We start from the raw sequence: 13887 nt of genomic DNA on the forward strand, positions 1-13887 counted from the left end.
CGGGGCGGAAACAGAAACACCTGCGGCTTCCGGTGGGGCTGGTGCCTCGCTGAGGGGGACCGCGAGAGAAGGTGACCCCTTCCACGGGGGCGGAGTTCCGCTGGCGCCTCTCAGCTGCGAGCGATGCCGGCGCTGCGCGGAGCCGGCGCTGCCCTCTCGAGCGCGGCTGGCTCCTTCTTCCGCCGGCTCGCCTCCCCCCAGGTGAGCGCCGCCGCCGCCGCGGGAGCCTCGGGAGTCGGCAGGCGGCTTCACAAGCGCGCCGAGCCGGTGGAGTCGGGGCGTCGTTTGCACGCGCGTTGCTTTTGCACCCAAGGGCGATTCCGTGGAGGCTGCAGCCCGAGTCATACTTGCTCGGGGTCAAAGCCCCGCAGAAGACAGCGGCACCTTCACCTCTGGGCGTGGGGTCGATTGAGCCCGTAGCCCGAGAGACTTCTGCTCCCGAATTCGCACGTGCATCAGTTGAGACACGTGTTGAGTCTCTCTGCTCGCATTGGGAAAGCAGAGCACGCTGCAGTACTTTAGTACTCCTGATTATGGACGCAACTGAGTTTAGAGGTGGAGGGACGGGACGAATCAGGCTTATGTGCGTGTTTGCGGCAGAGATTTTGAGCAGATTTTCATGCCCCTCACCAGGGAATCCTGGGACTTGCCTGTCCCTTATCAGTCTACAGTTTCTATTATTCTTTGGGCAAAAACCTTACCCCACATGTGCTGGCTCGACCCATTCCGCATTTGTAAGAATAAGGTCGTTTACTGTGGCGGCACCTGCACTTTGGAGCTCCGTGCCTCCTGTTGAGATCAAGCAGGCGCTTTCACTGTATTCTTTGCTTAGAAAGTTGAACTAATTCTAACCTATTTTAGTATTTTAACTTTTGTATGTTTTGAATTAGAGTTGTATTTTTTTAAAAAATACTGTTTTTATCATCGGCCTTGAGGGTTTTATTTTTTCTACAATCAAGCAGTGCATACATTTTATGAAATAAAACAAAAGCCATGACTAATATTAAACTACTTACATGAGTATAGATAACATTATTTGTATAATAGAGTTGGGGGCAGCGGAAACCCGCAAACCGATGAGTTCTGTCTTCTTGCTACAAGCCAGGCCAGCAGCTACTAACCATGATGGGTATCTTCTACCTCCAGTGGCAAAGGCAACATGCCTGTGAATACATGTTGTACTATTGTGCTGCTTCTGGGCTTCCCATCGGCATCTGGTTGGCCCCTGTGAGAGCAGAATCCTGGACTAGAGGGGCCTTTGACTTGTTCCAGCAGGGCTCTCCTCATGTTCAGCCATGAACCACAGAAGTGCCCACAATGGCACATCAAGAGCAGAGAGGCCAAACTGCTGATCAAATAATTCTTACGACTCAAGGAAGTGAGCCATAGGACAAGCCAAAACTCATCACCACTTCACCCTGATCACATTTCCATTAGTTGGTTTGACCTGGGAAACTCAAATACGTTGGTCAGTCGAAACCTGTGTGTGCCAGAAGGTGGACTTGTATATAGCAAAAACCAGATGACCGAAATGCACTTGGGATTAACCTATCTGCTCTGCTAAATGACCAGTAGCCTTTGACCTTCTCTGAACTGCCACCTGGTGGTGACTCTTCCATTAGGCTTACCTTTCTAGCTGATCGTTATAAGAGCTGTAGCAAAATGAGACAAGTGTGTGTCCTGCTTTCTGCAGCATGTTGTGTGCAGAAATGAAACTTGTGCATCTCCATCTCGTGGAGTCGATTTGGGTCCAGATACAGGATGAGCTTGAGCTTCTTCCTGCTTCTGTCATCTTCTGCATGCCAAGATAGGGTTCTTGGGCTGCAACCAGGAAGCTCCCCACAATGCCTTTAATTCCACCTGTGCCCTGGGAAATGAGGCTGCACGGATGTTTTCTGGTGGCCAGCTGCTGACTGCAGTAAGCCTGTTCACTAAGCTTGCTGCTCTTTCCCTTTAATAATATTCATTCTTTCCACCACTCCCACCCCACCCTGATCACATTGCAGATAAGGATCTGTTCAACTGCTTCACCATCTTCAGTCCGGCCAGTGATCGCAGCCAAACAACCCTTTCCGGTGGACCTAGCAGCAGGGAAGCGTTATGCATGGTGTGCCTGCGGTCACAGCCAAAAGCAGGTAAACCACCTGTAGTCCTTCCAGATTTCCCACTGTATAAAAATCTTGTGAAATAAATAAATAAAATACTGCAGTTCTTGCATCTATGGGAACATGGTTTCCAAGAACAGAGAGGTTGCAGAAATCATTGCCTCAGCCCAACCAAAGTACCACTCAAAAAGTGGTGCTGGTTTTATTTACACAGTCCCAACTGATCTGCTAGGACTCTGATGGATCAGCACCAAAACTGTAATGGAAACTCCATTGGCAGTGTGATGGGTGTGAGCGAGGGTGTTGTTTTGTGTTTTTTAAAAACTCTTACTTTTGTTTTGCTACGGCAGCCATTCTGTGACGGGTCCCATAATAGATGTGCCCCGGAAATCTCTCCCCTGAGATTCAAACTGGAGGAGGCAAAAGAGGCCTGGCTTTGTGGCTGCAAATACACCAAGAACCCTCCATACTGTGATGGCACCCACAAAGAAGATTTTGTGCAGAAAGCTGATCTCCATTCCCACCCACAGTTGTGCTGAAGGAAGGAGAGGTCTTCATATACAGGGTTTCATATACAGAAACCGACTGAACGAATCAAGCATTCGGTACATGTATGTGCAGGTATGTTTCAATGGCTGGGAATTTGCCACTTTCTGTCCCTCCACCCCTATTTCTTTATTCTTAATTAAACTTTTTTTGAAAATAGAAATTATTTTTTCCCGTAATTCTGAATACCTTTGAGATTCCACCCCCACCCAGGCTTGCAGTGACCTCCTTCTTCTTGGGTGGTGCCATTTTAGTTATATCATGCTTGGCACTCACCACTAGATTTGAGAAATAGGGGGAATAGCTAGGTTTGTTCCATAGCTAAATTTGCTTGCATGAGCATATGAGGTTTGCGGGCATCAAAGTCCACAGGCCTTGCTGTCCAAAGGTACAGCCTTCGATGTCCTTAGAACAGTTCTGCCACTCGGCGGAATGCCAACTTCTTGGGCGTCATCTCTGTTGATTAAGAAGCCAACCCTGTCAGCAATTCAGTGTTCCAGCCACATCAGGTACAAAGACCTGTGACAGGGCAGAGTGCAGAAGAGGAAAGTCAGATTTCATCATGCCAGGCTGCTTTGTGGCAGTCAATCCTAGCTCCTTGTTTTAACTGCTTAGTGACATCTCGTTGGCACCTGCCTGTCTCAGGAGAATGAGTGTGCCTTTAGGAGTGAAGTCAAACTGTTGGAAGGTTACAGTGCCTGCTATAGCTGTAGAGACTGATATGGGAGAGACTTGTTTTGTTGCAGCTGGAGCAGATGAAGGCATCCAGTTGTGCTGCTGCAAATGCACCATGACGTTTCGTCTGTGTTCCTACCAGCGGTCATTCCTCTATGCTCACTGGGTTAGTTCTTGGTATGAGCTTTCACGTGCATGCACACTTCTTCAGATACACTTCAGTGTATCTGAAGAAGTGTGCGTGCACACGAAAGCTCATACCAAGAACTAACTTAGTTGGTCTTTAAGGTGCTACTGAAAGGAATTTTTTTATTTTGACTATGGCAGACCAACACGGCTACCTATCTGTAACTCTATGCTCACTGCTATGGATGCATGACCTGACCGCCTCTCTGCAGGCACTGTGGTTGTCTGCAAGGGATTCCCACAGGAAGGTTAATGTTGCCAGCTGTCAAGTCTTGTTTGCAGACATCTCTATATTCTCACAGTCCTAGGAGTAAGGCAGATGTAGGGAACCTTCACCCCTCCAGCTGTTGCTGAACTATAACTCCCATCCTCCCTGGCCATTGCCACCCTTGACTGGGCCTGATGGGAGTTATAGGTCTTATTATTGCTTATTAAATTTGTTCAGCAACATCTAGGGACAAAGGTTCCCCACCCCTGGAGCAAGGGATTCCAATGGAACTTGAGTTTCTTCAACTTATTAGAAATTATAAGTGCTTCTCTTATTCTCAGTATTCTTTTCCAGTTCTTAATGCAGTAACAAACTTGCATGTGTTTACAGGATAGTCAAAGGGCATCAAGGCTGAGGAAGAAAGCAGGAAAAGGGCAAGAGCTCTTCTGTCATCGAGATTTTTGTACGGTTACTCAGCTTCCTGGTCAGCTCACACATTCCAGCCTGTTCCCACTGTGTGCTAATGCAGGAAGCAAAACGCACGTCCCTGCTGCTCCTTGACCCACTTCCTAGAAGCTCGCTTTTCCCAGGAGCTTTTGACCTATCCTAGAACTGTTCCTCACAGAACCCTGGAGAACCTGTGTTGTAGCAGGAAGGCTTAGGATGAAAAAACGTTCCAGTGGTTTGTGCTAAAAGGTTTTCAGAAAGTAAAAGAAGAATTGGGGCTTGGGAAGTGTTGTAAGTATTCAAGTTTTATTGGCATTTAAAATAAAATAAATAAAGCACCACGGTTTTAAAAAACAACCCAGTGGGATTTTTTTTTTAGAATTGCCATTAAATAAATATATATATATATATCTCTTAACAAAATTCCGTACATTTGCATTTGTCAATCATTGACAGAAGTGTCCTTTGAGGTAAGGACTGAAGACCACCAGAATTAAATATAAAATAAATTAGGATAAAACTCTCAATAAAATAATATCATTAATGAAATAATGTATTCCAAGGGTTTTGCGAGTTAAATAGGCATAAATAAAGCAATGTCCTTCCATATTATCTTGTCACTGAATATGCATTGCTAAACTATATATATTTATGTTGGCAGCTTTGTTGTATACAACTGCTATGAGATATGAGAATCATGGTATAGTGTTATTTTATATATATATATTAAAAACACAAAGCAACGTCCTTAAAAAGTAAGAGATCCAGGCATGATGGTAAAGAGGAATGTTCTTCTGTAGACCAGGAAAGATGCCCCATACTTCAGTACATATGAGGCTATTCATCACGTGCAGCAAACTGCCTTGTGTGGTTGGACTGCAGCCTGTGGACTGTACAGTTTCTTCAACCGTTGCTCAAAGGCTGACACCATCCGCTTGGCTACCTCGTCAAAGAAGAGGTTAGCCAGTTGGGAATGCAGAACTGACTTGAATTCAAAGGAGACCTGGGAGGGAGATAAAAACAATTAATACACTGATACATTGGGAGAAGAGAGGGGAGAAGAGGAGTATTACATACCCTCCAACACCTTGATAGCAAAATCCGGCACACAATCTTTAGGGATGCCATGCTCCCATTTTTTCCTGTGAGAGAATGGTGGCCATTTTGGATGCCATGATCTCGCACAATTCCACGCCATTATTTTCCCCTGAAAAAAAGTGCTTTTGGGGGGACAGTGCCCAAAAACATACCCCCCACAAAAAGCGCTTGAGGGTGGAATTGTGGAGTGAAATCGTGCAAGATTGTGGCATCCAAAATGGCTGCCGTTCTCTTGCAAGAAACAATGGGGTGCCCCGTTTTTTCTGGGACACTTGCAGGGTATGACGGTATTACTATGCCAAGGTGAGCAGCCACATCTGGCAACCTTGGGCAGCTGTCAGGGCCCAATACCTGCCTTGGGGTCTACTTGGGAGGAGGGAAATTGGCCTAGTGCTCCAACAGGCAGCTAGGTCTATTTTAATTTTCCTCAATGCAGCATCACTCTTGGGCATTGGAGACAATTTATATGGCAAATGAGTAAAATTTGATTCTTCAAATTTAGGGCTGTATTTTGCATTTCTGCATGCAGAATTTAAATTAGCGAGAACATCAAGAGGAGGAGTTGTTGTTTTTAAGCAGGTTTCTACTTCTTGTGGCTGTGAAGATATGTGGATGAATGTGTAGGCCCAAATACTGAAAATTGCACAAGTAGCTGAATAAGACTCCTAGCTGACACATCTCTGCTTATGAAAGGCAATCAATACTTTTTTTAAAAAAGGCAACTGTGGAAGTACCTAATCAATTAATGACCCATATTGACAAAGCTGCAATAAATCCTCCAGCGTAATCTTTGAACCTATGATGAAACGGGACTTTGCCAACTCTTAGCACACATCCTATTGGCCTTGCAAGTCACACCCTCGCCAGGAGCTGGCATACAAAGGGCACTTACGTAAAACTTGAGCGTGCAGCTGCTGTCCTGCTGCCCTGGACGTCCTGGTTCAAACTGCCACAGTGTTTCCAGATGCTGAAACAACCGTCCGTCATTACTCACAACCTGAAGGGTAGAGAAAACAGCACAGGGTTAGTGCTCACAGTTTTGAAATCAGTTCAAATACCCCAAAACCCACTGCCGTGAGTTCAACAAACCCACTGTTGCAAGTTTTCATTTACCCTAGACAGATAGGAATTGGGACAAACTCTGCGGCTGAGTTTCACGCATTTGGGGAAATCACAGGGGTCAGCACACCCAAAGTGCAGTGCATGAGCCTTATCCATGGCTTTAGTATGCAGTCATTACACCAAATTGAAATATTATAACAAACAACCAGAGTTATATGCAGTTTACTACGATTCAACCTGAGCACAGAATTTGATACTGTGTCCAGAATTCAGTAGCACAAGAATGTGGTCAAATGAGAAACTGTGTTTCTGCAGATGGAACTGTTCCAGGTAGTGATAGAGAAAGATAAATTATATTCTGGAGTGAGGTAGCATGGGCAGCCTCAGTTCTCACCTTAACATAAAAAATGTGGAAACTATAGTCATCCTGATGCCATTGGACCACAACTCCCATCAGCCCCATTCACTGAACATACTGGCTTTGGCTGATGGGAGTTGGGAGTCCATCTATCTCTGGAGGGGCACATTTTCCCACCCTGCCAGTGCCCATGCCTGGTGGGAGTGGGTGTGGGTGTGGGTGTATACATTTTTAAAAACAACACAGTGTTGCAGTTTGTAATGAACCTCTGGCCACATATACACCATACAATTAAATCACATTCTGCACCAACATGAGTCCTGGGAATTTGCATACTGTGCTACCATTCCCAGCATCCTTAACAAAACTGCAGTTGCCATGATTCCTTCCTGGAAGCCACACACTTTGGGCTTTAAGTGTATGGTGTGTACATAGCCAGAGTCAGAAGCTGAGAAAGCAGTCTTGTGAGATGAAAGCACAGCACAATGGGTGCCCATCTCTCCCCCTTTCTGGAAATGTGGACAGTGGATCTGCTGCTCTCTATGAGTGTATATGTTCCTTGCTTTCTTTATAACCAACCAATATATCTGTAAATAAAATTACAAGAACACTATACATCTCTAGGGCTCTCTCCTCTGATGAGAACACAAACCCAGCTAGGTCAGTCTGCCTCTCCTTGAAACACTCTTTTGCAATCCCAGGTCATATAGGTGGAGATAACAGAAATCTCCACATCTATAGTTTCAACACTGCAGGCCCTCGCACCAGCGAGTTCCAAAAGGCCCTGTGTTGGGAGCAACAGGACTCTTTGCTCTGATGAATTAACTTTTTGAAGTTTCCAGTGACCACTGACATCATTTCTCCCTGGGTGTTATTTATCGCAATGTGAAGGAAGCATGTGCCAGAGAGGGGAAGTGAGTCAAGGAGCTGCTACATCATAAAACTGAAACCAGATTAAAACTGGTTTGATGGCAATAGCTTTCACCCGGCAAATTCCGGAAATCATAATCCTGGACCACAAGTTACTAAGAAAGAATAACTCAGTGTGTTTGCTTGGATTAACAGTTTTCAGAGTTCAGTGCAGGTAGCCTTGACAACTAAAACAACCCCACTTGACACAGATGAACCTTTAGCCCAAAGAAATTAAGATTGTAAGCATTTCTCAGATTTCTGCTAATGGTCAGGGAGAATGGTAGTTGTGGTTCAGTGGAACTGGATGGATGAAGCCTCCCCCCATCCCTGGCTAGCACTGCCAGCTCACAAATGGCTGGGATCCTGGGATAAAACATTCCAGGTGAGTGAGTGTGGCTTCTGCAAGGGGATATAATTCAATCCCTTGGTTTATAAAGTGACCAGTGACAAAACACGAGCGCACAAAACCTCGCCAGCAAGGTCATCCAAGGGAACACCCGAAGCATAAGCCCCATCCTCCAATGCTTCCTTACCCGGATCTGATGGTGAGGCACCAAGGATATGTCGGAGGAGTAGCGCTCTACCACAGGAGGGAATCCCACTTCCAGTTCAGCCTGCAGGAACCCGTTGCGATGGGAAATGATGCGGGAGCCGGTGCACCAGGGCACAAACAACTTGTAGCTGCCCACATCTGCCACCGTATTGTAGATCTGCTCAATGGAATACCTGCAGGAGAAGGAGGTGCAAAGGCAATGAGTGAGAATGATCGGCCTGGAGTGGTGGGAAGTGGCAAAGCACAAAGGCTGTATAAGGAACATGGCTTTCTTTCTTTCTTTCTTTCTTTCTTTCTTTCTTTCTTTCTTTCTTTCTTTCTTTCTTTCTTTCACACACACAATCTAATATATATGGGAACTGCTCATCTTGAGCTAAGCATCACCACAGAGCCTGTTTCTGATCTCTGGCATGTGTGAACTAAAAAATAAGAGGGTGTTTCTGAGTCATGTGCAGAGTGCAGCAAGCAGAGGCCTGAGGCAGTAGTGTCAGCTAAATTGTTCTCAGAGAAGAGCTATTTCAATGGGTCCCGCTCTGCAAAGGAGTAACATTGGATGCAATCCTCTCTGCTGAACTACAAGTCCGACTGTAGTGCCCCAGTCATGTAAAAAACACAGCACAATGCACAACTCCCATCAAACAGAAAAGTGTTGCTGCAGAGTGCTAGGAACAATGGGTGAAAATGACAGGGAGGCAGATTTCAGCTAAATGTTAGGCGAAACTTTGTATCAGTAAAAGCTGTTCGACAGTGGAACAAGCTGCTGCAGGAGAAGCTGGGCTCAACTTTGCTAGAAATATTTAAGCAGAATCTGGATGGTTATCTGTCAGGGAAGCTACCTTATGCCAAGTCAGACAATTTGCTCATCTAGCTCAGCATTGCAGACACTGACTGACAGTGACTGTCCAAGATTTCAGGCAGGACACATTCCCAGTTCTACCAGAGGATGATGGGGATTGAACCCAGGACCTTCTGCATGCAAAGCAGATGTTCTCCTACTGAGCTATGGTAAAGAACTGTAGTAGCATCCAGCCCTGAAAAACCTGCACTCGGCGGGTGTGTGAGTGGGCGGGTTAGACTAGATGTCCTTTAGGTTCTTTTCTGTATGATTTTATGATGCCAGGGGGATGAGTTCTCTGACATGCCTGTTGTCTATATGCAAGCTGTTTGTTCTTATAATTGGAGAGATCACTGGTGGTTGTTTCCTGGCATCTATAGCAGGGCTGTCCAACAGGTGCCGCTGGTAGATCCTGACTGATAACGTGATCCTGAGCGACCGACCCCTCCCCCCAAAAAAGCTCAACGACTTTGGCCAATCCAATGGGTGGATCACTTCCAATTTTTTTATAGTGGGGGTAGATTGCAGTCTCTTGGAAGTTAGACATCCCTGTTCTATAGCATGAAATTTAAATGTATTTATTTTTAAAGGAGGATCACTTCCATCATGCAAACCCATGTTGGCAATTTAGCTTGGATAAAGTTTTACAACTCTCGGTTAGAACTAAGCTAGGTGGGCGTTTCTCTCATTCTTTTGGCATACTCACGGAAGCTGACGGACTTCTGCATACTCCATCCGCTTGGCACCAAGCAGGGGGGCTGCCAGACTCAGGAAGGGCCGGCTCTGCTGTTTGGTGGCTGACTTTGAAGCCAGGGAGGAGCAGGTTTTCAGGATGCAAGGGGCAAGAACCCCTTTGGAGCTGAAGCGCCTGCAAGGTGGCAAATGCAATCTGCACCAAAAGAGGAAAGAAAACACCAAATAAGGGAATCTATAAGGAGAAGGGAGTGTCCATTTCTCAGCCAGAGGGGGAAATGAGAAGCTACCACTATTGAGAAATCAGCACTTTCTTAGAAGTACCTAGAAGGGGAAGGTGGGAAATGGTCAAACTAGTTACATCCAGCTTTTTCTCGTGCTGATCTTTTGTTATTAATTAGTAAGGCACGTTCTAATATGGGCACAGGCCATCCCAAGTGAAACATTAAGGCTGCAATCCCAGGCATGCCTAGCTACAGAGCCGGCTCTGCCATTAGGTAGCCAGAGACGGCTGCCTCAGGCAGCACAAGCTCCTATGGGGAACCTTGCCTGCCCCACTCACTCCTCCACTGGCAAAGAAGCACTGATTTTGGCCAAAAATGACCAAAATTGGCGCCGCTGTGTTGGCACCACTTCTCTGCCAGCAGCAGAAGCAGCAGGGCAGCAGGGAAAGCAGCACTGGTAGCAACAGGTATGGTGGCAGGAGCAGGGCAGGGCAGTTTGCCTCCAGCAGCGGGACAGGACACGGTACCCCTACATATCCTACATATCTAGGTGTTAAGTCCCATGAAACTCAACTGGACTTGCTACTTCCAAATTAAACTGGCTGCACAACCTATTGTTCTTAATGGGACAGTTGTGACTGACTATAATGTTACTCCCTCACTGAAATCCATGGGAATTCAGGATGTTATATTTTGGAAGGATTAAACCCTATTTTAATCAATCAATCAATCAATCAATCAATCAATCACTAATAATAAACACAATCAAAGAGAATGCATTATTTTTATTGATACTACATAATTCACTTTAATTATTATTCATTTAATAATAGTTGGAATGATTTAAAACATCTCTGCTAAAATGCTATGGTAAGGTCAATTCACTTAAATGGGACCTTAGCAGCTGAAACCGATGCATAGAACCTATATACACAGAAGTAAACCCCAATGAGTTCAGTTCAGCTTATTCCCAATTAGGTCTGTTACAGCCTAATTTTGGCAGGATTCCATGCCGTGTATATACTTCAGCTGCTGCTTTTAGTGTTTAACTTCTATTTTATTTTGTGTGTGCTGGAATTGATATTTTAAATGGTTAAATTCCATGGTTAGCCACCTGCAGCTTCTTGATAGGAAAAGGCAGAGTACCCGCCTTTTTAAAGAAACCACAGACATATACTCGAATATTGCTATTAACATTAAAACTACTACTGTATTCAAATAGCTCAGTCAGTATAGCATGAGACTCTTAATCTTGCACTTTGGGCAAAAGATTCCTGATTGGAGGGAGTTGGGTCCCTTCCTATGATTCTGTAATTCAGAAGTTGTCTCTATGACCGGCGCTCAGCAGCCCAAAAGCTCTCCGGGCAGAAAGTTTGCGCCTTTGGGCAAGGCTGGTCCCCCCGACGGCGGGCGCAAGCATTTGGGGAGAAGGCAGAAAAGGCGGGACAGAAGCCGGATCCCCTGATCTCCAAAACCTCCCTTCTCCGATCAGCCCCCTCTCTTACCCGGCTCCTTTCGAGCATCGCGGGCGGGAGCCCATCTCCACCAAACCCCGGACGGCGAGGCGACCGCTTCTTCCTGCCATCGCTTCACGCTGACCAAGAGAGAACCGAGTGCTCGCGACGGACCGGCGGCTCGCTTTAAAAGTTACCCAGATCCAAGTGCGTCATCGCCGGGGAGGGTGGGCGCGCGTCTGCCTGTGCGCGTCTGCGGAAGGGCCAGCCCCTTCCCCGCCTTCCTCGTGCGCGCCCGAGGTTGGGGGCGGCGGGGGAGGGGGCAGTTAGGTAATGCCGGACTCTGGACTTGGTGGCCTTGCGGGTTCTCCCGCTTCCCGCTTTTTAGATGGCCATGTGTAACCGCGTCAAAATGTGGTGTAAGCCAGCCTTGTTGCGTTTGGACAGGAGCCCCTCTACGCAGAAGCGCTCCCGGGTTGCCTCGCGCCCTTGGCAAGGAGACCTGTTGACACCCCCGTCTCTTGCGCCAGCTCAGCACACTTGACAGGCGGCGTCTTTCCAGGATTTCAGCCAGTGGCTTCACCCAGCTCTGCTTGGAGAGATCAAGGATAGAACCTGGGACGTTTTCGTGCAAGGCAGGTGCTCTACCACTGAGCTATGGGAATGTGCCTTTGCTGGAACTGCTATAGCTACTGCTTTGGATTAAAATAGCCATTAAACAATTTGTGCTTGGCACTCTGAGACTGACCATGGAAAGAGCCTGGTCTGTTTGCATTAAGCCCCTGCTTTGTCTTTATTAACAAAATGTTATGTGTATATTTAACAAAGAAGAAATTAGTCCTAATATATACACACAAAGCAGATGGTGTCTATTATTTTTGGCTCAGCTTTGGAACCCTTAAAGGCTGAGCTAAATTGGAGCTGGTAGTGGCAGCCCTACAATATTGGGGGGGGGGTGCTTCTGAGCACATGTGGAGTTAGTACCTGTTATAATGCTGCTGCCAGACTCAGATCCATCTTCCGCATCACCAGAGATTTATAGCTTTCAGATTCCAAGGTTGATCTTCAGCTTTAATGAAGCCCTGTCAATTCCCCTACTTTCTGAGGGAATATTTTGCATAACTGGAGTGTCTTTGGCTTTCATGCAACAGTGTCTTGCGGTTCCTTTGAAACAAACGGATTTTATTGTAGCACAAGCTTTTGTGGATCCAGAGGCATTGGATAAAAGTGGACTCTACCCCATGAAAGCGTTTGGCACAATAAATATGACGCCAAATGACTGTTTGCTGCATTTGCACTGCAGGTGCACATGGTTACTCCTCTAGAAATTTATTTTATAATTGTTCCTTGGCCTCAAGCGTGTTATATAGGAGCCAGGTGGCATTATTCACCTTTACATCAGCCAAGGCTCCCGTACCCTAAAATGTGAACAACAGGCCAAACTTCAGCAGGACAACGTTTCTCCCTGAGAGAACTCGTGCAGCTGTTAAAGCCAAAAGATAGGCAAGCAGCCCAGAGCTTCCAAAGGGACTTGGGCAAAATAGCTGCCAAAAACAGTAGGACTGCGTTTGGAAACCCACGCCACATAGGATCTGAAGGCAGTTGTTATAAAACAAAAGACAGGAGTGTATTCTGCAAATCTTGTAATGGGAAACAAAAAGGGGCAGAAGTGCCGAGGCTCCCAGGCTTGTTTCTTAAGGTAAACACACTGGATGGTCTTTAAGTTCTCTTGGTATCCTGTTAATGAGCAGCAGGGTGGGGAGACTGGTTTAGCGTGTCTGGCAGCTCCATTGTACTTCGCCTTCAGGTGCTAGGATACTAATCTCCCAATGGAGGGCACTTCTGGGCGGGTGCCTAGTCCTAACAGCTGCTGGACACCATTTCTTTTGAGCGGTCGGCCATTGCAATCATGACAGCCACAGGCAAGCAAAATGCAAAGCACATTGGCAGGCTTTCCAAACTGGTCTGGTGATGCCAGAAAGGGCCACAAATGACCCCACCCCTTGCTCACTGCAGCTGCTATGCAATGGCCAGAGAGAGAATTATGGGAGGCAATGCTCCACCATTAGCAAAGTCAGAAGGATCATGGGGCAGAGATGGCTTGCTTGAAGATCCAGTTCCAAGGGCCTTCTGGTGGTTCCCGCATTGCGAGAGGTGAAGTTACAGGGAACCAGGCAGAGGCTATTTTCAGTAGTTGTGCCGACCCTGTGGAACATCCTCCCAGCAGATGTCAAACAGATAAACAGCTATGTGATTTTTAAGAGACATATGAAGGCAGCGCTGCTCAGGGAAGTTTTTAGTTTTTTGGTGGTGTATTATGCTTTTTTGGGATGCAGGTGGTGCTGTAGTGTAAACTGCTGAGCCTCTGGGCTTGCCAATCGGAAGGTCGGTGGTTCGAATCCCTGCAACAGGGTGAGCTCCCATTGCTTGGTCCCAGCTCCTGCCAACTTAGCAGTTCTAAAGCATGACAAAGTGCAAGTAGATAAATAGGTACCATTCCGACGGGAAGGTAAACGGTGTTTCCATGTGCT

General features: G+C 46.5%; 2 protein-coding genes across 2 annotated transcripts; one reads left to right on the plus strand and one right to left on the minus strand.

Moving 5' to 3' along the window:
• Positions 1–59: 59 nt before the first annotated feature.
• CISD3 (CDGSH iron sulfur domain 3) lies at positions 60–4580 on the plus strand. Its single transcript, XM_081166984.1, has 4 exons — positions 60–201; positions 2007–2135; positions 2456–2726; positions 4111–4580. Exons 1-3 carry the CDS (start codon positions 124–126, stop codon positions 2642–2644), a joined length of 396 nt encoding a protein of 131 aa, XP_081023110.1. The 5' UTR covers positions 60–123; the 3' UTR covers positions 2645–2726; positions 4111–4580.
• LOC308571277 (coenzyme Q-binding protein COQ10 homolog B, mitochondrial-like) lies at positions 4452–13847 on the minus strand. The gene is made up of 5 exons (XM_081166886.1): positions 11408–13847; positions 9692–9874; positions 8131–8323; positions 6158–6262; positions 4452–5170 (listed from the first exon to the last, which is right to left on the minus strand). The coding sequence occupies exons 1-5, from the start codon at positions 11485–11487 to the stop codon at positions 5012–5014; spliced, it is 720 nt and encodes a 239-aa protein (XP_081023012.1). The 5' UTR covers positions 11488–13847; the 3' UTR covers positions 4452–5011.
• Between the last annotated feature and the right edge of the window lie 40 nt (positions 13848–13887).

The sequence above is a fragment of the Podarcis bocagei genome (genome assembly GCF_964188305.1).
Source record: "Podarcis bocagei genome assembly, chromosome: 13".
Classification (NCBI taxonomy): domain Eukaryota; kingdom Metazoa; phylum Chordata; class Lepidosauria; order Squamata; family Lacertidae; genus Podarcis; species Podarcis bocagei.

Coding starts and splice junctions, on each gene's coding strand:
- LOC308571277 (XM_081166886.1), bottom strand. CDS start 11,487: ATGGCAGGAAGAAGCGGTCGCCTCGCCGTCCGGGGTTTGGTGGAGATG. Junction 8,324..9,691: donor GCAGAAGTCCGTCAGCTTCC/GTGAGTATGCCA, acceptor CTTCTCCTGCAG/GTATTCCATTGAGCAGATCT. Junction 5,171..6,157: donor GCTGCACGCTCAAGTTTTAC/GTAAGTGCCCTT, acceptor TCTCCCTCCCAG/GTCTCCTTTGAATTCAAGTC.
- CISD3 (XM_081166984.1), top strand. CDS start 124: ATGCCGGCGCTGCGCGGAGCCGGCGCTGCCCTCTCGAGCGCGGCTGGC. Junction 202..2,006: donor GCCGGCTCGCCTCCCCCCAG/GTGAGCGCCGCC, acceptor ATCACATTGCAG/ATAAGGATCTGTTCAACTGC. Junction 2,136..2,455: donor GCGGTCACAGCCAAAAGCAG/GTAAACCACCTG, acceptor TTGCTACGGCAG/CCATTCTGTGACGGGTCCCA.